This window comes from Schistocerca nitens, chromosome 1 (genome assembly GCF_023898315.1).
Source record: "Schistocerca nitens isolate TAMUIC-IGC-003100 chromosome 1, iqSchNite1.1, whole genome shotgun sequence".
Classification (NCBI taxonomy): domain Eukaryota; kingdom Metazoa; phylum Arthropoda; class Insecta; order Orthoptera; family Acrididae; genus Schistocerca; species Schistocerca nitens.
The window spans coordinates 739,453,971-739,477,846 of record NC_064614.1 but is presented as its reverse complement, the minus strand read 5'-3'; the positions used below and the strand labels follow the sequence as shown (position 1 = coordinate 739,477,846).

At 40.8% G+C, this 23,876-nt stretch overlaps 1 protein-coding gene across 3 annotated transcripts in view; it reads right to left on the bottom strand.

The window, feature by feature from the left end:
• The window catches only part of LOC126260250 (cyclin-G-associated kinase), a 256,668-nt gene that overhangs the window by 86,960 nt on the left and 145,832 nt on the right, over positions 1 to 23,876 (bottom strand). For 2 of the 3 annotated variants that reach the window (XM_049957574.1, XM_049957583.1), the window contains exons 14-17: positions 18,375 to 18,480; positions 18,025 to 18,215; positions 1,001 to 1,194; positions 493 to 611 (exon numbers count right to left, since the gene is read on the bottom strand). In XM_049957574.1, coding sequence (XP_049813531.1) covers positions 493 to 611; positions 1,001 to 1,194; positions 18,025 to 18,215; positions 18,375 to 18,480 — 610 coding nt within the window. The remainder of the gene's footprint in view (positions 1 to 492; positions 612 to 1,000; positions 1,195 to 18,024; positions 18,216 to 18,374; positions 18,481 to 23,876) is intronic. The other variant, XM_049957590.1, reaches the window with a different exon arrangement.

Genomic DNA, 23,876 nt, shown 5'->3' with positions numbered 1-23,876 from the left:
ATTCCATCTGGAATTCTCTAGTAACATGATAACACAAGAACAATGTGTGATAATGGATCATCTGTAAAAGCCTGTCAAAGCTAAGACTGCACAAACTAACAAGAATATGATCAAGCATGCCTGCTGCTTCCCTGCTCGTTGTCCTCCACGTCTTCTGTCTCCGAGAGACATGTTACCACAGCGCAATGACATTTTTCCTGACGCCATGGGTGCGTTTTGACATGCTATGTTTGTTCACCTATTTCCTGCTGGTGTTGTGTAACATTCATTGATGGGACATCTTCCTAACATTAGTTTTGTGATTTCTCTTATAATTGGCATTAATGAAACTTGACAGCCCTGACAAGTCTATGCATTTTTCATATGACTCTGTACTCTGACTGGATAATTTGTGGCTGAAAAAGTAAGGCACCACAATACAGAAAAAAAAAAAAATATTTTTTAAAATATTTGTGAAAAATAAATCAATGGTTATAGCAACACTGTTCAGACCTTTCTTTGCAGTTCTGGGCTGGCATCTCTATACTCTCTCACTTGTGGTGGAGGTGCAGGTCTCTGCGGTGGTTTTACTCTTGAGGCAGTGGCAGGTGAGCCCTGAGGTGGCTGATTAACTGGAAAAACATGAAATATTACTTCACTCAAAAAAGCACCAACAGGAGAGGCTGTATCGTTGTAGGGTGAAAGAGAAAATGTTGTCTGCATGTTGACATTTGAACTACTTTTATTTACACGAGGAAATGCTATTATTTACGTGAAGAATTGAATCATATGTGCAGAGCACCACAATCAGCTATACTTTCAACTTCCCTCTTGGTGGGGGGAGTAACACTATAGTGAGTAAAACACAGTCAGAAACTGGATGTGAGATAAAAAAAAGGTGAATTATGTTATTTATTATGTCTTATACATCGACCAGACAATCAACTTAATAGATTCCTACACCTATAAGAAGATGGGTCACTTTTTGGTGCTTATTGTAATTACCTATCTTTTTACCTACCAAATGTTTCAAAGTTTTCTTCTTTTTCAATTTTTGTAGAGAATAGAATATCTGGTGTAAAGTTCTTTGAGGAGTGGCCAACCCAAGGTGGTTGCTGACTAGGAGTTCGTTCCTCATCCATGACAAAAATGTTCACTACGGCAGTGAACCTTTCCTGATAATGTTCTGGATCACCCAAATCATCCAGTTCACTCCTAGAACAAACATCAGTATTTAGAACAGCCAATAAGATGGGATTTTATTGAATGCTCAGAAGTAAACAACACTTTTTAGAATTGAATGCCTGTTTTTCCATGAAGTAAGTTCCACTGATGAAACATAGGATCATTCTTAATCATAATTTGAACAATATGCCAATTTGCTATGAAGAAAGAGAGCACTGTTTTACTACTACATTGCTTTCTCTGCTATTTTTATTGTATGAGCATTATACGGAACACCCCAAACAAATTAACTTCATCTCTGTGTGAAATGGTACAAATTTGTTACATCACAGTAGGTTGGACAAAGACGACAATCATGAATAACACAGTTTCAGATTCAACAGTAGCATCACAGGTACAACTGACGCTATGCTTTTTTTTTTATTAATTGCTCCACACCTGCTACATGACTATACAGAAGATGAGATTGAATGACATTAGTTTAGAAAAATTTCTGCATCATCCTCATACTATCTATGTAACTAAAACACTATCTTGGATCCCGGTACCAGTAGTAGGTTGCCTACCTAATGGTTTCCAGGAGCAGGGAACATTTGGTTTATGAGAGCATTTAGTGTCTCCCAGTGAACTTCACAAATAATTTGTGAAATTTTTTCTCACTAACATCCACCGGAAAAAGAAAGGAAAGAAGTTTATCAATAACTCCATTTTCATTGTTAATGCAGAAGAACTTCTGTGTCAATCATCACATATTTTTTTAATTATTTTTTACTACTAGCTTTATTTGCAACAAACTTAGCACACAGTATCTACATATATCACTGAATGTACCTGCAAAATTGTAACATTGTGTGACAGATAGTTCCGGAGATATGATGTCATAAAAAATTATATGCAAGAAAAACTAACTTTTGCTTAAAATGGAACACAAATTAACCAGATTATATTAATTCAGTGTTTTGTATCAAGAGAACTTTGGGATTTTAAGCATAATTTCAAACTTCTGTTCACTACCTTGCTTAAAAAAAAAAACAGTTCACATGTCAATTCATTTGCACAGTAATTAGGCATTGCAAACAGTTTTATATGTTAGGTTTGATTCTTTAAAAAAATCAAGGATTTACTCATATTATACTCCACTAAATATCAACAAAAACAAGATTATGGATGTAGTTACATTTAACTTAAAGATCAAAAAGATGAGATTCAAATAGCAACTGCTAGAAAGGGATCTGTGAATTCTCAAAACTGTTACAGTAAATGATGTTTACTATTCTAAATTTATTTGTTATTCATTAAAAATTTTCAAATTGATTCCTGTGTATTTACAGCACTTGAGGGAGTCCTAGTGACTTAGTTACGCTGATGTTAATACAACTGTGTGATAATTTTACTAGCATTTAAAGCCTTCCAGGTTGCTACAATATTGTGAAATCGTCACATTCAACACAGATTATTTGCATGGAGCACATGAGCAGAATTTTCAGCTGTGTAATTTTAATGTGAAGAGGAAATGAGTATGATACGTGACACTCGTGATACCCAAACACTGTACAAACATCCTACTTTAAGCCTCTATTGCACAATGTTGCCATTCAGCAACAACCTGTAAATTTATGAATAATTTAAAAAAAAAAAATCACTCGTATATCCAAGGTATTGGTCTGTGGCAATGCATGCAGTCTGACTGCATGGAGCTAGATTGTGTTTAGCATTATTACGTTGACGGAAAAGTCTAAAACTGATAATCTTTGTTGAATGTCTGTTGTACATAGAAGCACACAGAAGCAGATGAAAGAGTGAATTATTCATGACACTTAGATCAGATCTAAAGACAACAGATAGATAAAATATTTAAAATGATGCTTAATAGCAGAACTGATAATGTTTTGTATTTTTTCAGGTTCTCCTGATGGGGCATTGTCAGGTTGAACAATCATGTTTCTGCCAGTTACTCATGTTTTTCTTGCATGATATTTCAACTGCATGACTCACAGTGTGGAATGAGTCCGGTATTTATGCCTATGTTGTTCTAGGCGATCTGTCTGCAGTCCGTGCCACATCAGGTGATCTGTCTGTGCTATGCGCCGACCAGTAGCAGCAACTGTAGAGTTTTCTTCAAGTAGCACCTGTTCCGAATGCTGTGCGCATACTTTGTGGTTATTATCCATTGCCAGTATTGGTGTATGAAGTTCTGAATGACATCCAAGTCATGCTAGACATTTTTTCTTCTGATTGTCGTCATTTACGCCTTCCTGCGATTTAGGACATTCTGTTATTGCGGCGTGCCCTCTCAGGCATTTCAGGCCCACCGGGAGTGGCCGCAGTGTTATTTTCAGGCTGCTGGTGTTCATATTGCCTCCAAAGACTTGGTAGAAAGTCCTCAGGTATAGGGTCTGTTGTCTGAGGTACCATTTCATGTGCATCCTTTGTTACATGTACCGGACTGTATTTTCTAACTCCAGATTCAGAAGACTGAGTGCCCAGTTCCAGACAGAACTTAGCTGGAAACTGTTGTCATGGCTAAAGAGATTCTCTGTGACGTTAAACTCAATAGGTTCTTTGATGATGCTGTCCCAGTACTTCAATGTTTGAGTTAGGATCTTGGCATCATTATACACACATCAAAAAATGTTTTTCATAACCTTGGTTCCAAGTGTTCTGGAACCTGTACAGAAAATTGGAATAGAGATCAACATAAACATAATTTCTGCCCTTTTTATTGCCCATGAAAACCACACATTGCATGTTTTACCACCATGTGAGACCTTCAGAGGTCGTAGTCCAGATTGCTGTACACACCAGTACCTCTAATACCCATCAGCTCGTCATCTTGCATTGATGCATGCCTGTATTCATCGTGGCACACAATCCACAAGTTCATGAAGGTACTATCGGTCCAGATTGTCCCACTCCTCAATGGCATAGATCCCTCAGAGTGGTTGATGGGTCATTTCCTCCATAAACAGCCCTTTTTAATCTATTCCAGGCATATATGATAGGGTTAATGTCTGGAGAAGATGTTGGCTGCTCTAGTCAAGCAATGTCATTATCCCAAAGGAAGTCATTCACAGGCTGTGCATGATGGGGGCACAAATTCTCGTCCATCAAGACGAATGCCACGCCAGCATGCTGCCAATATGGTTGCACTATTAGTTGGAGGATGGCTTTCACGTATCTTACAGCCGTTATGGCGCCTTCCATGGCCACCAGTGGAGTACGTCGGCCCCACGTAACGCCACCTCAAAACAGCAGGGAACATTCTTTTTGCTGCACTTGCAGGACAATGTGTCTAAGGCGTTCAGCCTGACTAGGTTGCCTCCAAACACGTCTCCGATGATGTCTGGTCGAAGGCATATGTGACACTCATCGGTGAAGAGAATGTGATGCCAGTCCTGAGTGGTCCAATCCGCAGGCCCATCTGTACCAAGCTGCATGGTGTCGTGGTTTCAAAGATGGACCTCGCCATGGATGTTGGGAGTGAAGCTGCGCATCATGCAGGGTACTGCGAACATTTGAGTCATAACACGACATCCTGTGGCTGCACGAAAAGCATTGTTCAACATTGTGGCGTTGCTGTCAGGGTTTCTCCGAGCCATAATCCATAGGTAGCGGTCATCCACTGCAATAGTAGGCCTTCAGTGGCCCAAGCGAGGCATGTCATTGACAGTTCCTGTCTCTCTGTATCTCCTCCACATCCGAACAACATCGCTTTGGTTCATTCTGAGACACCTGGACACTTCCCTTGTTAAGAGCCCTTCCTGGCACTAAGTAACAATGCGGATGCGATCGAACTGTGGTATAGACCGTCTAGGCATAGTTGAACTACAGACAACACGAGCCGTGTACCGCCTTCCTGGTGGAATGACTGGAACTGATAGGCTGTCAGACCCCGTCTGTCAAACAGGCGCTGCTCATGCATGATTGTTTACATCTTTGGGTGGGTTTAGTGACATCTCTGAACAGTCAAAGGGACTGTGTGTGTGATACAATATCCACAGTCAATGTTTATCTTCAGGAGTTCTGGGAAGCGGGGTGATGCAAAACTTATTTTGATTATTTTGATGTGTGTAGTTCATAGAATGACTGAGTACTAAACAATGCTCAACAATCACTGACTTGGATGACTGTCTCAGTCTGGAGTACCTTTGGTGTTCTTTGTACCTGATGTCTAATGTTCTAGTCATCTCCTAATATAAGCCATACCACATTCAAATGGTAAGTGATAAATGTCCGGTTTCTCCAGACCCAGGTCATTCTCCACACTCCCTAACAGAGCTTTAATCTTCATGGGTGGCTGTAACATGCTCTTAATGTTATTTTTGAGGGGAATTCTGCTGCTTTTGGCAGATATTGGCCTGACATATGGTAAATATGCAACCTCCTCCATTTCTTCTTGTTCCTCTTCAGGAACCTCCGATGGGAAACAGTGTGCAGTGCCTCTTGAACATCTTGAGAAGAGTATCCATTTTTGTAGAACCCAGATTGTAGGTGTTCTATATCCATTGCCAAATTATCAGGATATGACAGAATTTGTGCCCAGTGAACCAGAGTTCCAAATACACCAATTTTCTGTGCTGGATGGTGATAAATGCTGGCTTGCAGGTACAAGTCAGTGTGAGTGGGTTTGTGGTACACACTGACACTGAAGTGTCATCTGCCTTCCTCTTAACTCTTACATCTGAGAATGGGAGTGGACCATCCTTCTCCAGTTCCATGGTGAATTTAATGTTAGGGTGGCATGAGTTTACGCGTCCAAGAAAACATCAAGCTTTCTCTCTCATGGGGCCATATAACAAAGACATCACTCAGATACCTAAAAATGTATTTCAGTTGATCCGGGGCTGATGTAAGTGCCTCGTCTCCAAATATCCCCATAAAGAAATTGCTCACCACCGGTAAGAGAGGGCTGTCCATTACCACCACTTCTGTTTGCTCATAGAATAGGCCCCCACATAGGAAGTACATTGAGGTCAATATGTGCCTGAATAAGTCTAAGAGGGCATTGTTGAACTTTTATCCAATCAGATCAAGTGAATCTTTTAGTGATATGCAGGTGAACAGGGAGATTACATTGAAGCTGACCATGATGTCAGAGTCCATCGCCTGTAGCTGCCTGAGGCGTTGTAGGAAATCCTTTGAGTTGTGAACATGATGGGCACACTTCCCCACATATGGCATGAGAACCTACTTAAGATGCTGAGCAGTAAGGTGTGCCAGCATTGCTGACAACTGGATGTTGAGACACCCGTTCCTTGTGCACCTTAGGCACGCCATAAAGTCTGGGTTGTACAGTGCTTTTGCCCTTAGCTGCTTAATGATCTTCTCTGGAAGGCCAGTTTCCTTTAGAATAGCCCTGTCTTCCTGTTCATCATCTCTGTGGAGTCCGTTTCTACTGGTCTGTATGCCAGCTCATCCGTGAGTTGTCACACCTTACTGTCATAATCTGCCTTTTGTAGGACGACAGTAGCATTCCCCTTTTGTGCTGGTACTCTCACAATGCTGTCAGCTTCATGGAGTTGTTTAAATGCCAACCTCTCATCACCAGAGATGTTTGGTTTGGGTAGCGTGGTTTTAGTGAGTACACTACATGTGTAGTTGAATTACTTTAGTCTCACTAGCAGGAAGTTTCAGAGCCATCTGCTCCACTGCACTGACAAAGTCTGCAACAGGAATATTTTTGGGGATAACTGCAAAATTAAGACCCTTGCTCAGTACTTTCAGGGTGGTTGCATTGAATTCCTTCTTTCTCATGTTGATGGCCATATGAGCAACCTCATTCTGCTGTCCCTTGTTGTTAAGACGTTCAAACTTAGCTAGTTGACAGGATCCTGATTTCTTCCTCATGCACTCTGCTAGGAACCAGGAGGTGCCATCAAGTCGGTCCCAGCCTTGTCTGGGTGGAGAGCTTGCTATAAAAAAGTTTAGAGGCAGCAACTCTCTGAATGTTACATCAAGTCAGTGGTGCATGTCATGCACTCTCTCCTTGACCAATGCTAACCTCGCTCGATGTTTAATTCTGTTGGCCGCTCTGGAACTGATGTGTTTTAATTCTAGCAAATACTGGGACCACGTCCAGTTCTTGGCATCACAGCAGGAAACGGAGAACTGAATGTTCTCCCCTTCTTTTGTCGAAGCTTATCCAGTTTTCTAATGTTTAAATACATTTCTTCCACGTGGTGTCATTTAATGCAACTCTTCAGGCTTTCCTCACAAGGTGTGGTCATGTTGAACAATCGGGTTTCTGCTGGTTATTCACATCTTTCTTGCACAATATTTCAACTGCGTGACTTGCAGTCTTCTTCAGATGCTGTCAGATACTGATTCCAGTGTGGAACGAATCCAGTGTTTATATGCCTATGTTGTGCTTAGTGATCCATCTGCTGTCCACACCACTTCATGTGCTCTGTCCTTGCTATGCGCCGACCAATAGCAGTGACTGTATTTTTTTTTTTTTCTAGCTGCGGCTGTTCCAAACCTTATGCAGATACTTTATGGTTATTATCTGTTGTCAATATTGCTGTATGAAGTTCTGAATGATATCCAAGTTGTGCTAGACATTTTATCTTACAACTATCATTTAAGCCCTCCTGTGATCTAGGACCTTCTGTTGCTATGGCTTGCCATATCAGGCATTCTGTCCGAGGTCCATGCCCATCAGGAGCAGGTGCAGTGTTATTTTCAGGCCACTAGTGTTCAAATTGTTGTTTGAGACTTGCTAGAATGTTTTCAGGTATTGAGTTTATTGCAGGGTTGCCACAAGTTCTGGAAATCAGGGAATTTCAGACATGTCAGGGAAATCAGGGAAATTTGGGAAAGAAAAAACCACATTGGAAAAATCTAGTTTTTGTCTCAGCAGATGAAATGGTTTGTTTACTGAGATGTCATGCATCGTGACCAGCTGGGTACAGCTGAGTATGTGCACTGCTTCCCTACTACCCCATTCCTACTGCTTCACCCCTTCTTTCCACTCCCCTCAGCTTGCAGTCAGTGCTGCCACCACTATATGCCGCTAGCTAGCAGCTGATGATGAGAGGCAGGGAGGTGTGAGGTGTGGTTTGTTTGGATCTGATGCTCAGAGGTTGTTAACACAGTGGCCAGAGACAGCATTCATGTGTCCATGAGTTCTCTGAGTGATTGTGTGAATGTGTCTGTGCTCTCATTTTCTGACAAACGCTAGGGCCGAAAATGTAGTTCTGAGAGTGTGATTATCTTTTCTATGTGCCTGCCTGCAGCTCATCAATCATCTTTATGGCGAGTTGCTACCTATCCTCTTAAGTATCGATTCTCAGAGTATTTGCACAAGTTATCTGTTGCATGGATTGATCACCATGGTTTCAACTCATTGACATGGTGTCTGTGACACCTGGCCAAACAAGTGGATTTTTGCAGCAGGCTGAAACCACAGGCCATTTCTGCGGGTACATCTAATGGATAGGGTCTAATGATCTGAAGCCTGTCGTTTCCCACAAATGTGCAGATCCTGCCAATAGAATCTAGTCTCACCGATTTGTCCACAGGCCGGATCTGTCTGTGTGTGGGACAATGTGGCAGATTTTCGTGGTCTATCCATGGACCCAGACTGCAGTATTCCTAGCAGGCCAGATGCCACAGGGGATAGATTTCAGGAATTGTGACTCTTACTACAAATACATTGTATGATGCAGCATTTTACAGACATTTCATGTACTGCAGTACAGTTTGCCACTACGAAAGTAGTTTGTATATTAGGAAGTATAGACGATAAGAAGAAGGAAATTGTGGCAGTCGCTGGCTGTTTGTATGCTATGTACTCATATATTTCTTGAAAGAAAAAACACACAATACCTGTAAAATAACAGACATAAAACAGTGGGTTATAATCGACAATAACGAACACAGTAGAACCAACATTTTATTGCCTATTGTGTTGGTTTACACAACTCTTCTCTGTGTTATAAGCTTTCAAGAGGCCTACTTCTTTCTAAGGTGATTTCTGAAAACAGTGAAGGCATTTTAAATCTGTGTTGCGACTTCAAGGAAATGTGTATTTTTGCCACCAAATGTGTTTCATTTTACTGAAGTAAAATAACGACAGTTGTCTTAATGAAACACATATATCATTTGGCTTGATTTCTCCATCTAAAAACAGTTCATTACAAAAGATGTTGATGTTAAATACTTAAGATTTTTACTTACATGGAGAAGAAATACAGAAGTACTTACATATTTTTGAGATCTCAAAATTTGCCAGGAAAAATGCTAAAACTTGTTTAGAAATCAGGGAAATTCACTTGAGGAAACTTGTTGCAACCCTGTATTGTCTGAGGTATCATTTCATGTGCATCCTTTGTTACATGTAACGGGCTGTTTTCTCTAACTACACCTCCTGACACGTTCCACATCATTACGAAGTGTCGTATTCATGATCTATGGAACAAGTACTAATCTAATCTGTCACCTCGCATCTTTATGTTGTCTCCGTTGTGTTATTCTAGGAATTATAATGACACCAACATTCCAAAACAAACATTGGTATTGGGACAGCGTCACCAAAGAATCTATTGAGATTAAGGTCACTGACAATCTCATTAACCATGACACCAGTTTCCAGCTGAGCTCTACCTGAAACCTGGCACTCGTTCTGAAGATGCAATGGAAGCAACATCAACACACAAGGGGACACAAGTTTGAAGATGGAGTTAGAGAAAACAGCCCAGTACATGTAACAAAGGATGCACATGAAATGGTACATCAGACCCAATACCTGAGGACATTCTATCAAGACTCAAGCGGTAATTTGAACACCGGCAGCCTGAAAATAACACTGCAACCACTCCTGGTGGGTACGGACCTCAGACAGAATGCCTGACATGGCATATCATGGTTACAGAATGTCCTAGATCACAGGAGGGCTTAAATGATGACAACTGTAAGATAAAATGTCTAGCACAAATTGGACATCTTTCGGAACTTCTGGCAATGGATAGTAACTACAAAGTACGCCCACAGCATTCAGAAAATCACTGCTACTGGTCAGTGCATACTATGGACAGAGGACCTGATGCAGTGGAGACTGCAGATGGAGTGCCTAGCACAACACAGCCATAAATATTGGACTCATTCCATACTCTGGAATTAGTCTCCTGAAGGAGACTACGAGTTACTGAGTCTAAATGTTGTGCAAGAAAGAGGTTAATAACTGACAGCAACCTGATTGTTCAACATGATTATGTTTTTATGTTTCTGGAACCAAATGATAAAAAAACTGATCAGTACTTTCAGTTTGTTGCCATATGCCATATGGCAACAGTATGATGTTGCTGCCATTAACCTAACCTTTTCCAATGTGGACAGATTCAGTATAATTACCTTTATATTGTTGATGTATCTATCAGCTTCATGTTTTTATGGTGGCAGATGTTACGCACCAATTAGGAATGTTCTGGGAGAAAATAATTATTCATAATTAGATGACACTGACAGTGAAGACATTTTTGCAATGACTAAGAGGAAGAGAGTGCTGGACCTGATACTTCTAGTATAGATGTTTCTGAGACTGATGGTGATAATGGAGAAGAACAAGAAGAAGAAGAAGAAGAAGAAGTAGAAGAAAATGACGATGATGAAAACTAGGTATTTCATTGCAATATAATTGTTACCACAGGGCAAAGGAATGTTCCAAAAATAAATAAAAAGTCTAAAATCTCATCAATTGGAAGTAATATTGGAAAGTGATCCACGCCAAGATTGACTGGTATACCAGATACACACTCACACATAAGCTGTCCAAAAAGCTATTTTCATGTGCTTTTTGGAACGAAATATTGGACATCGTTATCTAGGAATCCAACAGCCTACCTGTTTGAAACAAATCCGTGATGAACAGACTATACTGTTCAAATGTCTTCATTGAATGAAAGAATACAGTGAAAAAATAAAAACTAAAAATATATAAACCAAAGAGATTGGCCTACAAAAAATGTCTGTACTATCTGATGTGACTTTCTTAGTATACAACTTTGAACTATTTACTGGTAGTAGTAGTAGTAGTAGTAGTAGTAGTAGTAGTAGTAGTACATCTACATCTACATCTACATTCATACTCCACAAGCCACCCAACGGTGTGTGGCGGAGGGCACTTTACGTGCCACTGTCATTACCTCCCTTTCCTGTTCCAGTCGCGTATGGTTCGCGGGAAGAACGACTGTCTGAAAGCCTCCGTGCGCGCTCTAATCTCTCTAATTTTACATTCGTGATCTCCTCGGGAGGTATAAGTAGAGGGAAGCAATATACTCGATACCTCATCCAGAAACGCACCCTCTCGAAACCTAGCGAGCAAGCTACACCGCGATGCAGAGCGCCTCTCTTGCAGAGTCTGCCACTTGAGTTTATTAAACATCTCCGTAACGCTATCACGGTTACCAAATAACCCTGTGACGAAACGCGCCGCTCTTCTTTGGATCTTCTCTATCTCCTCCGTCAACCCGATCTGGTACGGACCCCACACTGATGAGCAATACTCAAGTATATGTCGAACGAGTGTTTTGTAAGCCACCTCCTTTGTTGATGGACTACATTTTCTAAGCACTCTCCCAATGAATCTCAACCTGGTACCCGCCTTACCAACAATTAATTTTATATGATCATTCCACTTCAAATCGTTCCGCACGCATACTCCCAGATATTTTACAGAAGTAACTGCTACCAGTGTTTGTTCCGCTATCATATAATCATACAATAAAGGATCCTTCTTTCTATGTATTCGCAATACATTACATTTGTCTATGTTAAGGGACAGTTGCCACTCCCTGCACAAAGTGCCTATCTGCTGCAGATCTTCCTGCATTTCGCTACAATTTTCTAATGCTGCAACTTCTCTGTATACTACAGCATCATCCGCGAAAAGCCGCATGGAACTTCCGACACTATCTACTAGGTCATTTATATATATTGTGAAAAGCAATGGTCCCATAACACTCCCCTGTGGCACGCCAGAGGTTACTTTAACGTCTGTAGACGTCTCTCCATTGATAACAACATGCTGTGTTCTGTTTGCTAAAAACTCTTCAATCCAGCCACACAGCTGGTCTGATATTCCGTAGGCTCTTACTTTGTTTATCAGGCGACAGTGCGGAACTGTATCGAACGCCTTCCGGAAGTCAAGAAAAATAGCATCTACCTGGGAACCTGTATCTAATATTTTCTGGGTCTCATGAACAAATAACGAGAGTTGGGTCTCACACGATCGCTGTTTCCGGAATCCATGTTGATTCCTACATAGTAGATTCTGGGTTTCCAAAAACGACATGATACTCGAGCAAAAAACATGTTCTAAAATTCTACAACAGATCGACGTCAGAGATATAGGTCTATAGTTTTGCGCATCTGCTCGACGACCCTTCTTGAAGACTGGGACTACCTGTGCTCTTTTCCAATCATTTGGAACCCTCCGTTCCTCTAGAGACTTGCGGTACACGGCTGTTAGAAGGGGGGCAAGTTCTTTCGCGTACTCTGTGTAGAATCGAATTGGTATCCCGTCAGGTCCAGTGGTAGTAGTAGTAGTAGTAGTAGCCGCCAAAATAAATATCTTCCTGATATATATGTCAAAAGAAATGGTGTACTAAAACTCGCTATTGTAATACTATGAGTGTAAACATTGTAGAATAGCTTAGAGTTACAACTGGATCCCAAGTACTGTCTGATCCAACTGTCTAAAGGGATTTTTATTTGACTATGTCAATAAGATGAAGAGATCTGGAAGAGTTGCAAAAGATGAAAGACAGTGCCACAAAAAATATATGTTATTCTGCTGTAAAGTGGAATGACAACAGATCTGTGACAATGCACAGAAATTTTGGGGTAGCAAACTCAATATCTTCCGGTGACGAAAACTGACACTGGCCGACTTCACCCCCCTCCATATCCACATCCAGTGATGCCTGTAACTGAGGAAGACATTGCAGTTGGTCAGTTCTGTTGGGTTATGCAAGACCTGTTCGGATGGAGTTTTGTCAAAGGCTGCAAAGTAGCTATTAGTTGCTGCAATCACCTCTTCATTTGAATAAAATCTTTGTCCCACCAGCCACTTCTTCAAATTGGGGAACAAATAGTAGTCTGTGGGAGCCAAGTCAGGAGAATAGGGGGGGGGGGGGGCGGGGGGTTGTGAAACAAGTTGGAATCCTAGTTCCATTAATTTTGCGACCACAACTAATGAGGTGTGTGCTGGTGCAGTGTCGTGAGGGAAAAGGACATTCTTGCGGTCCAATCACCGGCATTTTTCTTGCAGCTCGGTTCTGAAACGGTCCAATAACAATGAATAACATGCACCTGTAATAGTTTTCCCTTTTCCAGATAGTTGATGAGGATTATCTCTTGCAAATCCCAAAAGACATTCGCCATAACCTTTCCAGCCGAAGGAATTGTCTTCGCCTTTTTTGGTAGATTCTCCGTTGGTAATCCATTGTTTAGATTGTTGTTTGGTCTCAGGAGTATAATGATGTATCCATGTGACGAAATGACGCTTAAAGTCAAGTGGATAATTCCTGAACAGCTGCAAACTGTCACTGCAACACTTCACATTCCGTTTTTGGTCAAGCGTGAGCAACCGCGGAACCCATCTTGCGGATAGCTTTCTCATGTCCAAATGTTTATGTAAAATATTATGTACCCATTCATTCGAGATGCCCACAGCACTGGCAGTCTCACACACCTTAACTCTTCTGTCATCCATCACCATATCATGGATTTTATCAATAATTTCTGGAGTTGTAACCGTCCAGAATGTTCAGCATCACTTGTGCCCATACGGCCACTCCAAAAATTATGAAACCACTAATAAACTGTTCTAATCGAAGGTGCATTGTCACCTTAATGTTTATCAAGTTTAGTCTCCTGAGGCATTTTGCTTATCATAAAGTAATGTTTAATCACCACATGAAATTCTTTTTCATCCATTTTTTGACAATTACTCGAGTTCCTTGATTCACACGAATGTCAAACACAAAGAAATAGACCAATATGGCTGAAACTTGGCGTGTGTTCTTTCCAAAGACACTACTAACTAAACACGACCTCGATATGCGTCGGTGGTGCCATCTCTCTGATTTTGCATGGACTTTTCAAACGCCTCTCGTAGATCGTTCACCCCACGGTGATTGTACTCATACAATATAATCAATTGATGAGAGGCGTACATCCTGAGGAATCAGTGACAACCTCAAAGTGTCCGCAGCATGTGGTCTAGTGGCTAGCGTTGCTGCCTCTGGATCATGGGTTCCTGGTTTTGATTCCCGGCCGGTTTGGGGATTTTCTCTGCCCGGGGACTGGGTGTTTGTGTTGTCTTCTTCATCATCATCATCATCATCATCTGTAACAGTGGCTAGATTAGACTGTGAAAAAAAAATTGGACTGTGTAAAAATTGGAACTTTGTACAGGTGCTGATGACCGCACAGTTGAGTGCCCCACAAACCAATGATCATCATCATCATCATCATCATCATCATCATCATCATCATCATCATCATCATAACAACCTCGTACAGGACCTAGATACATTCCCAAAAAGTGTAACACAGAATATTTTTCATATACTTGATCTAATAGTAGTGAATGCTTGGTTTCTTAATAAAACAGATGCATTATTTAGTGAAATGCAGTGGAAAATCACACTCACCTCTCAGCCATGTTCAAGAAGCCCAGAAGTATAGGATTACTGCTCCAGAGGAAAATTAAGGCAAGAAAGCAAATAGGATTTACAAGTAGTTCTGCTGAGAGCTCCTATACTGCAAAAAGGGAGAGAGGACCAGCTGCTGTACTGCCTGAAAGAGACAGGCAGCTGGGCGGCACAGGACATTTGCCAATTATAGGCATGAAAAGTTGGTGCTAGGTTCCAGCATGCTATTAAACCGTCACACTGAAGTTGGTCAAATGCAATGGGCATTTATGTTTCACTAAAGACATTTTTTCCAAAACTTTACATTTATTACACATTTACATCCACATACAGATAATATTTGTACATTCAATACTTTGTATTATTGCCTTTGTTCTTAATCAACATTTTTATCCTGTTTGGAATAGTTTTTATTAACTTTTCGCTTGACATTTTAATATCATTGTCATGGTACCAGATTTCCTCTAGTTTCTCCATGAGATATTGTTTGGTCATTATTATAAATTTCCTTATCCTCTGTTTCACAATACCCCATAAATTTTCAAATGTGTTCACATCACGGCTATTCCCTGGCCAGGCAACACTTTCAGTTGCTTTTCTTCCAAGTACTTGGAAACACTTTTGGCTTTGTGCCAAGGTGCCCCATTGTGCATACAAATGGCATCTTTATTAGGAAACCACTCATTTATTTGGGGGAAAGGTTCCTTTTCAAAAATTTCTTTATATTGTTCTTGTCTCATTGTCCCTTCAACAATGTGTAATCTGCCAGGACCATTCACTGACATCACACTACAGACCATAATGGAAGATGGACGCTTCACACATTGCTGCACACACCCAGCTTTGAACTGTTCTCCAGGTCTGCGATGAACACACTGGCTGCTTTCTTCCATCACAGTGAATACAGATTCATCACTAAAGCATATCTGAAGCATGTGTACAAAGCTGAAAGCTAGAAAAGTTGGGAACAGTTGCATAGGAGATCTCAACAGTCCCAAAATTCAAATGTGTCACAGGTGAAACTTCAACACCAAAACCTTTCAGCTGATGGCTTATGTATGTAGAAGCAAATTTATGGTTCATTGTTGCCATGTTTGTAAGTCTTCTCATTGTTCTAGGACTGATTTTTCTTTTATGTCCACATTTTGCTTTCCTGTTTGACTTGTATTCACCACCTTTCTGCACTGAAAGTTTGATTCTGCTGACAGTTTTCTGTGATATTCTCATTCTGTCAGCAATTTCTTGCTGTGTATAATTATTTTCAGCAAAAAGTGCTACTACTGCCGAAACTTTCTGAAGTGAAACATCTTTTGTCTTCCCCATAACCTCACTTTCTTTGGAAACTCTACGATTGATTCCTATTGCTAAAAACATGCAAGTTCACAAGCTATAGAATGTCTTGGTAATGTAGCAAGAAGCCGATAGAATAAATAACAAGCTGAAGTACACCACAGAAACATAAAACATTACTGTAAACACAGTTTCAAAGCATGTACACAGAGAACTAACACCAACACAATTTGGAGGGAAAATGACAGAAGTTACTAATTGTGAAAAATTCAGTGATCTGCTAGTTGCTTGGAAGGGAAATTGAGTGGCATCAATCAAACCATCAAAACAAATCAGCTATTACACTTTTCTTTCCTATTTTTACAGCAGAAAAATTAAGAGTATAAAAATAATCATTTAGTCTAATAATTTGAACACGTCTCTCTCTCTCTCTCTCTCTCTCTCTCTCTCTCTCTCTCTCTGTGTGTGTGTGTGTGTGTGTGTGTGTGTGTGTGTGTGTTTTCAAATATGAGTGATAAGAGGCATCAAATAGTCCAAGAGCAGAACTAAAAGAAAACCCACATATAATTTTTTATATATTTTTTTTATTGCTGAATCTAGAAGCTCATTTATGTCTTCCATAAAGTAGATTATACATGTATGTAAATAAAAGTATTGCGAGTCCCCAGGAAAATAGGTTGCCATAGGCATGATGTTGCCATTTGGCAACAAACCTAAACTAATTAATAAATAAAAATTAAATGAATATTACTGTGTTCAAATTGTTACACAGTAGGTGTATCAGACGCTCCTCCTAAATGTCTTTGCATTAAAACTGGTTTCCCCTCCCCCTTAAAAAAAACTGTTGACAATTAAGAAGGTGTTCTCCTGCCACAAACTACTTGCTTCATTCATTCATTCAAATGTACAAGAGGGATCAAATATGAACTAGAATAGTTTTTTATGAACTTTACTGAATAAAATGAAAAAACAATACACCCACTTCATTTTTCTATACAGTCTCCTGGCTTTGCTACTCATTTTCCCATCAAACTGGCAACCTTCTGATGCCATTTTCTAAGAAAGAAGAGGGACATGTGCACAGCCATTCACACATGAATGCCTCTACCGCTGTGTTGTCATCAAACCAGTGTCCTCCAAGTTGGTCTTTCAGCAGTCCAAAAATCTGGTAGTCACACAGGATGAGACTGTAAGGATGATGCTCCAGAGTTGTGAAATGAATTTCCTCCAGTTTTTCCCTCATTTATGAAGCAGAGTATGGTCTTGCACTGTCGTGCAGAAGAACCATGTTTGGGATCTGTTGCCAGCACTGTATGTTGTGGTATGTGGATTTTGACTGAACCAAAAGCTAGCAGTACAGTTTATGTGCCAATCTTCTGGTCCTGTATGGCATCAATATTATCTGGTGTGATTCTTGTCCATGGCCATCTTTGATGGGCTAAGTTTTCCATAGTCTCCCCGGCCTGACATAAATGTTTGAAGCCATTCCTACACTTTACTCTTCTAAAGAGCTGCTTCTACAAACTGCCCAGAGAGATGCTTAAAATTTTACACAGGTATACTGCCTTCTTTCATGAGAAACTGGATCATTATGTGCTGCACAACACACTTGTTGACCTCTTGCTCACACACGGTGGTCTGAGAAAGTCACATCACACTAACTGCACCATCACATTCACAATGCTATTCCAGATGTCATCACCAATATCCTTTAAGGCCATGCCCATTTATGTCCACTACCACTGTTGTCAGATTTAAATTTCTGTTTCACATTTGATACGCCCTCATAAAAGCTAGGTAGCTTTTCAGTGAATTATTCATTACAAAGAAAAAATAATTGGAAAAGTAAATTTATTTCTAAATTGGTAAAAAAAACCACACCAGTTAATAGCCCAAACATTTGCACACTACTCACTTTGTAAATCTTAAGCTGGTTTCTTCTTCTCCAATGAATCCAGTATGGAACTGTAGCTGTGCCATTTTAATTCCAGTTGGACGGCCTTGAGACATCACACCTCCAAGAGTATGCCTCGCATGATACGCAACAACTGTAATATCACCCAGCACAGTGACATTGAGGGGAAGTGTGACCTGAAAAACAGCGCCCTGACACTTGGACTGCAGCAGCATCGTTCACACATGCATATGTCATATTTTGAATCAGGGAGTGCAATTAGACCAGAGGAGATTTGTAATACACAAAATAAGCAATACAGTTACCCCGTATAAATAGGCATCACTTTATATCTGCAAACAAGTACTTACCTTGCCCTCAGTGATGTTAAACAGCCGCATCCGCTCATATTCTTGCAATGTAGACAAAACTCTCTCTTCTCCCTGGTACACTTCTACGAAAGGTCTGCAACCATCTCTGCCGAAACCAAAGGGAAAATAAAAAATCTGAATATCACTGCCTACAAAATTTTTGTATAACTTTCAGTTAATGTTTAACTTACTTTCTTCACTCAAGCAAGAGGATGGAGGGGAGGGGGAAGACACTTCCCTGGATGAAGCTGCACATGACCATGAGCTGATGACATACCACTCATTGTTTCACCTTTAAAAATAGCATGGTGACTGCAGATTTGAGGATCAGTTCTGTTTTACGTAGGGGGCAATGTTTCCCTATACTAACATCTGATGATCAATAAGAAAAAAGCTTTTCCATTTTCCACTCTCTCTTACTTAGCTTTTTGTAAGAAAGAGTGGAGAGCAGATGTACACTTTTTTTGCCTTAGGAATCTTACGTTCTGACACACACACACACACACACACACACACACACACACACACACACACACACACTTTATTTAAACTACGCACTTTCATTATTCTTTCTTTTATCCTCAAACTATAGCGGTAGGCAAATAGTATTGTTTGTATTAACAGTTGTTGTTGTTGTTATTGTGGTCTTCAGTCCTGAGACTGGTTTGATGCAGCTCTCCATGCTACTCTATCCTGTGCAAGCTTCTTCATCTCCCAGTACCTACTGCAACCTACATCCTTCTGAATCTGCTTAGTGTATTCATCTCTTGGTCTCCCCCTACGATTTTTACCCTCCACGATGCCCTCCAATACTAAATTGGTGATCCCTTGATGCCTCAAGAACATGTCCTACCAACCGATCACTTCTTCTGGTCAAGTTGTGCCACAAACTTCTCTTCTCCCCAATCCTATTCAATACCTGCTCATTAGTTACGTGATCTACCCACCTAATCTTCAACATTCAGCTGTAGCACCACATTTCGAAAGCTTCTATTCTCTTCTTGTCCAAACTATTTATTGTCCATGTTTCACTTCCATACATGGCTACACTCCATACAAATACTTTCAGAAATGACTTCCTGACACTTAAATCTATACTCGATGTTAACAAATTTCTCTTCTTCAGAAACGCTTTCCTTGCCATTGCCAGTCTACATTTTATATCCTCTCTACTTCGACCATCATCAGTTATTTTGCTCCCCAAATAGCAAAACTCCTTTACTACTTTAAGTGTCTCATTTCCTAATCTAATACCCTCAACATCACCCGACTTAATTCGACTACATTCCATTATCCTCGTTTTGCTTTTGTTGATGTTCATCTTATATCCTCCCTTCAAGACACCATCCATTCCATTCAACTGCTCTTCCAAGTCCTTTGCTGTCTCTGACAGAATTACAATGTCATCGGCGAACCTCAAAGGTTTTATTTCTTCTCCATGGATTTTAATACCTACTCCGAATTTTTCTTTTGTTTCCTTTACTGCTTGCTCAATATACAGATTGAATAACATCAGGGAGAGGCTACAACCCTGTCTCACTCCCTTCCCAACCACTGCTTCCCCTTCATGTCCCTCGACTCTTATAACTGCCATCTGTTTTCTGTACAAATTGTAAATAGCCTTTCGCTCCCTGTATTTTACCCCTGCCACCTTTAGAATTTGAAAGAGTATTCCAGTCAACATTGTCAAAAGCTTTCTCTAAGTCTACAAATGCTAGAAACGTAGGTTTGCCTTTCCTTAATCTTTCTTCTAACAAGGGAACCTCCCCATCGCACCCCCCTCAGATTTAGTTATAAGTTGGCACAGTGGACAGGCCTTGAAAAACTGAACACAGATCAATCGAGAAAACAGGAAGAAGTTGTGTGGAACTATGGAAAAAATAAGTAAAATATACAAACTGAGTAGTCCATGTTCAAGATAAGCAACATAAAAAATGGTTCAAATGGCTCTGAGCACTATGGGACTCAACTGCTGAGGTCATTAGTCCCCTAGAACTTAGAACTAGTTAAACCTAACTAACCTAAGGACATCACAAACATCCATGCCCGAGGCAGGATTCGAACCTGCGACCGTAGCGGTCTCGCGGTTCCAGACTGCAGCGCCTTTAACCGCACGGCCACTTCGGCCGGCTAAGCAACATCAAGCATAGTGTCAGTTCAGGAGCGCCGTGGTCTCATGGTTAGCGTGAACAACTGCGGAACGAGAGGTCCTTGGTTCAAATCTACCCTCGGGTGAAAATTTTACTTTATTTGTTTTCGTAAAGTTATGATCTGTCAGTTCGTTCATTGACGTCTCTGTTCACTGTAATAAGTTTAGTGTCTGTGTTTTGCGACCGCACCGCAAAACCGTGCGATTAGTAGACGAAAGTACATTCCTCTCCAATGGGAACCGAAAACATTTGATCGCAAGGTCATAGGTCAACCGATTCCTCCACAGGAAAACACGTCTGATATATTCTATACGACACTAGTGACGGCATGTGCGTCACATGACAGGAATATGTTGCAGACCCACCTAACTTGTACACTTGGCGAATGGGTAAAAAGATTCTTCTACCTTGCCCGATTTAGGTTTTCTTGTGGATGTGATAATAACTCCCAAAAAAGTGATGAAAACATAAGAGTTTATCACATAAACTGCAACAAATGAATGCAACAGTTTCACAGTCACACAGTTTTCCCTGTGCTCTGTCAAAACATATGTTTTTAACGTTTTCCAATTTTTTCCGTGTGTCAAATCCTGCATATGTCCAAGCAAATCTGAACATGTCCTGGAATTTTCGAGAGCGAAGTTGATTGTGTGAGTGCCTGAACTTTGATAATTGACACACGTGAATTGCTAGAAAATAAAAAAGTTAAAATTTTTACTCGAGGGTAGACTTGAACCGAGGTCCTCTCGTACCGCAGTTTCTTACGCTAACCACGAGACCACGGCGCTACTGAGATCACATTGTCCTTGATATGGCTTATGTTACACATCAACTACTCAATTTGTATATTTTGCTTATTTTTTTCATAGTTCGACAAAACTTCTTCCTATTTTCTCGATTGATCTGTGTTCAGTTTTTCAAGGCCTATCCACTGTGCCAACTTATAACTAAATCTGAGGGGGGTGCGATGGGGAGGTTCCCTTGTAAGATAAGGCGTAAGGTCAGTATTGCCTCACGTGTGCCAGTATTTCTACGGAATCCAAACTGATCTTCCCTGAGGCCGGCTTCTACTAGTTTTTCCATTCGTCTGTAAAGAATTCGTGTTAGTATTTTGCAGCTGTGGCTTATCAAACTGATTGTCCGGTAATTTTCACATCTGTCAACAACTGCTTTCTTTGGGATTGGAATTATTATATTCTTTTTGAAGTCTGAGGGTATTTTGCCTGTTTCATACATTTTGCTCACAAGATGGTAGAGTTTTGTCAGGACTGGCTCTCCCAAGGCCGTCAGTAGTTCCAATGGAATGTTGTCTACTCCGGGGGCCTTGTTTCGACTCAGGTCTTTCAGTGCTCTGTCAAACTCTTCACGCAGTATCGTATCTCCCATTTCATCTACATCCTCTTCCATTTCCATAATATTGTCCTCAAGTACATCACCCTTGTATAGACACTCTATATACTCCTTCCACCTTTCTGCTTTCCCTTCCTTGCTTAGAACTGGGTTTCCATCTGAGCTCTTGATGTTCATACAAGTGGTTCTCTTATCTCCAAAGGTCTCTTTAATTTTCCTGTAGGCAGTATCTATCTTACCCCTAGGGAGAAAAGCCTCTACATCCTTACATTTGTCCTCTAGCCATCCCTGCTTAGCCATTTTGCACTTCCTGTCGATCTCATTTTTGAGACGTTTGTATTCCTTTTTGCCTGCTTCATTTATGGCATTTTTATATTTTCTCCTTTCATCAATTAAATTCAATATTTCTTCTGTTACCCAAGGATTTCTACTAGCCCTCGTCTTTTTACCTATTTGATTCTCTGCTGCCTTCACTACTTCATCCCTCAAAGCTACCCATTCCTCTTCTACTGTATTTCTTTCCCCCATTCCTGTCAATTGTTCCCTTATGCTCTCCCTGAAACTCTGTACAACCTCTGGTTCTTTCAGTTTATCCAGGTCCAATCTCCTTAAATTCCCACCTTTTTGCAGGTTCTTCAGTTTTAATTTACAGTTCACGACCAATAGATTGTGGTCAGAGTCCACATCTGCCCCTGGAAATGTCTTACAATTTAAAACCTGGTTCCTAAATCTCTGTCTTACCATTATATAATCTATCTGATACCTTTTAGTATCTCCAGGGTTCTTCCATGTATACAACCTTCTATCATGATTCTTAAACCAAGTGTTAGCTATGATTAAGTTGTGCTCTGTGCAAAATTCTACCAGGCGGCTTCCTCTTTCATTTCTTAGCCCCAATCCATATTCACCTACTATGTTTCCTTCTCTCCCTTTTCCTACTGACGAATTCCAGTCACCCATGACTATTAAATTTTTGTCTCCCTTCACTATCTGAATAATTTCTTTTATTTCATCATACATTTCTTCAATTTCTTCGTCATCTGCAGAGCTACTTGGCATATAAACTTGTACTACTGTAGTAGGTGTGGGCTTCGTATCTATCTTGGCCACAATAATGCGTTCACTATGCTGTTTGTAGTAGCTTACCTGCATTCCTATTTTCCTATTCATTATTAAACCTACTCCTGCATTACCCCTATTTGACTTTGTGTTGATAACCCTGTAGTCACCTGACCAAAAGTCTTGTTCCTCCTGCCCCCGAACTTCACTAATTCCCACTATATCTAACTTTAACCTATCCATTTCCCTTTTTAAATTTTTAACTTACCTGCCCGATTAAGGGATCTGACATTCCATGCTCCGATCCGTAGAACGCCAGTTTTCTTTCTCCTGATAACGACATCCTCTTGAGTAGTCCCCACCCGGAGATCCGAATGGGGGACTATTTTACCTCCGGAATATTTTACCCAAGAGGACGCCATCATCATTTAATCATACAGTAAAGCTGCATGCCCTCGGGAAAAATTACGGCCGTAGTTTCCCCTTGCTTTCAGCCTTTCGCAGTACCAACACAGCAAGGCCGTTTTGGTTATTGTTACAAGGCCAGATCAGTCAATCATCCAGACTGTTGCCCTTGCAACTACTGAAAAGGCTGCTGCCCTCTTCAGGAACAACACGTTTGTCTGGCCTCTCAACAGATACCCCTCCGTTGTGGTTGTACCTACGGTACGGCTATCTGTATCGCTGAGGCACGCAAGCCTCCCCACCAACGGCAAGGTCCATGGTTCATGGGGGGGTATTCGGTCAAAAAATACGCGAGAGTGGAAGTGAGTTGTAACAGAGCCAGCCACAGTTGGGCTAGAGTATTATGCACTGCAAAGCAAAACACGACCAACTGGTGTTGCAAAGTGGAGCCCGCTGGGCACGGTATAACAACAGTCAACACTGCAATATGCTAGAGGTAAGATGGAAGCCTTTCCTCACTTGTCACCACGGAGGTGTT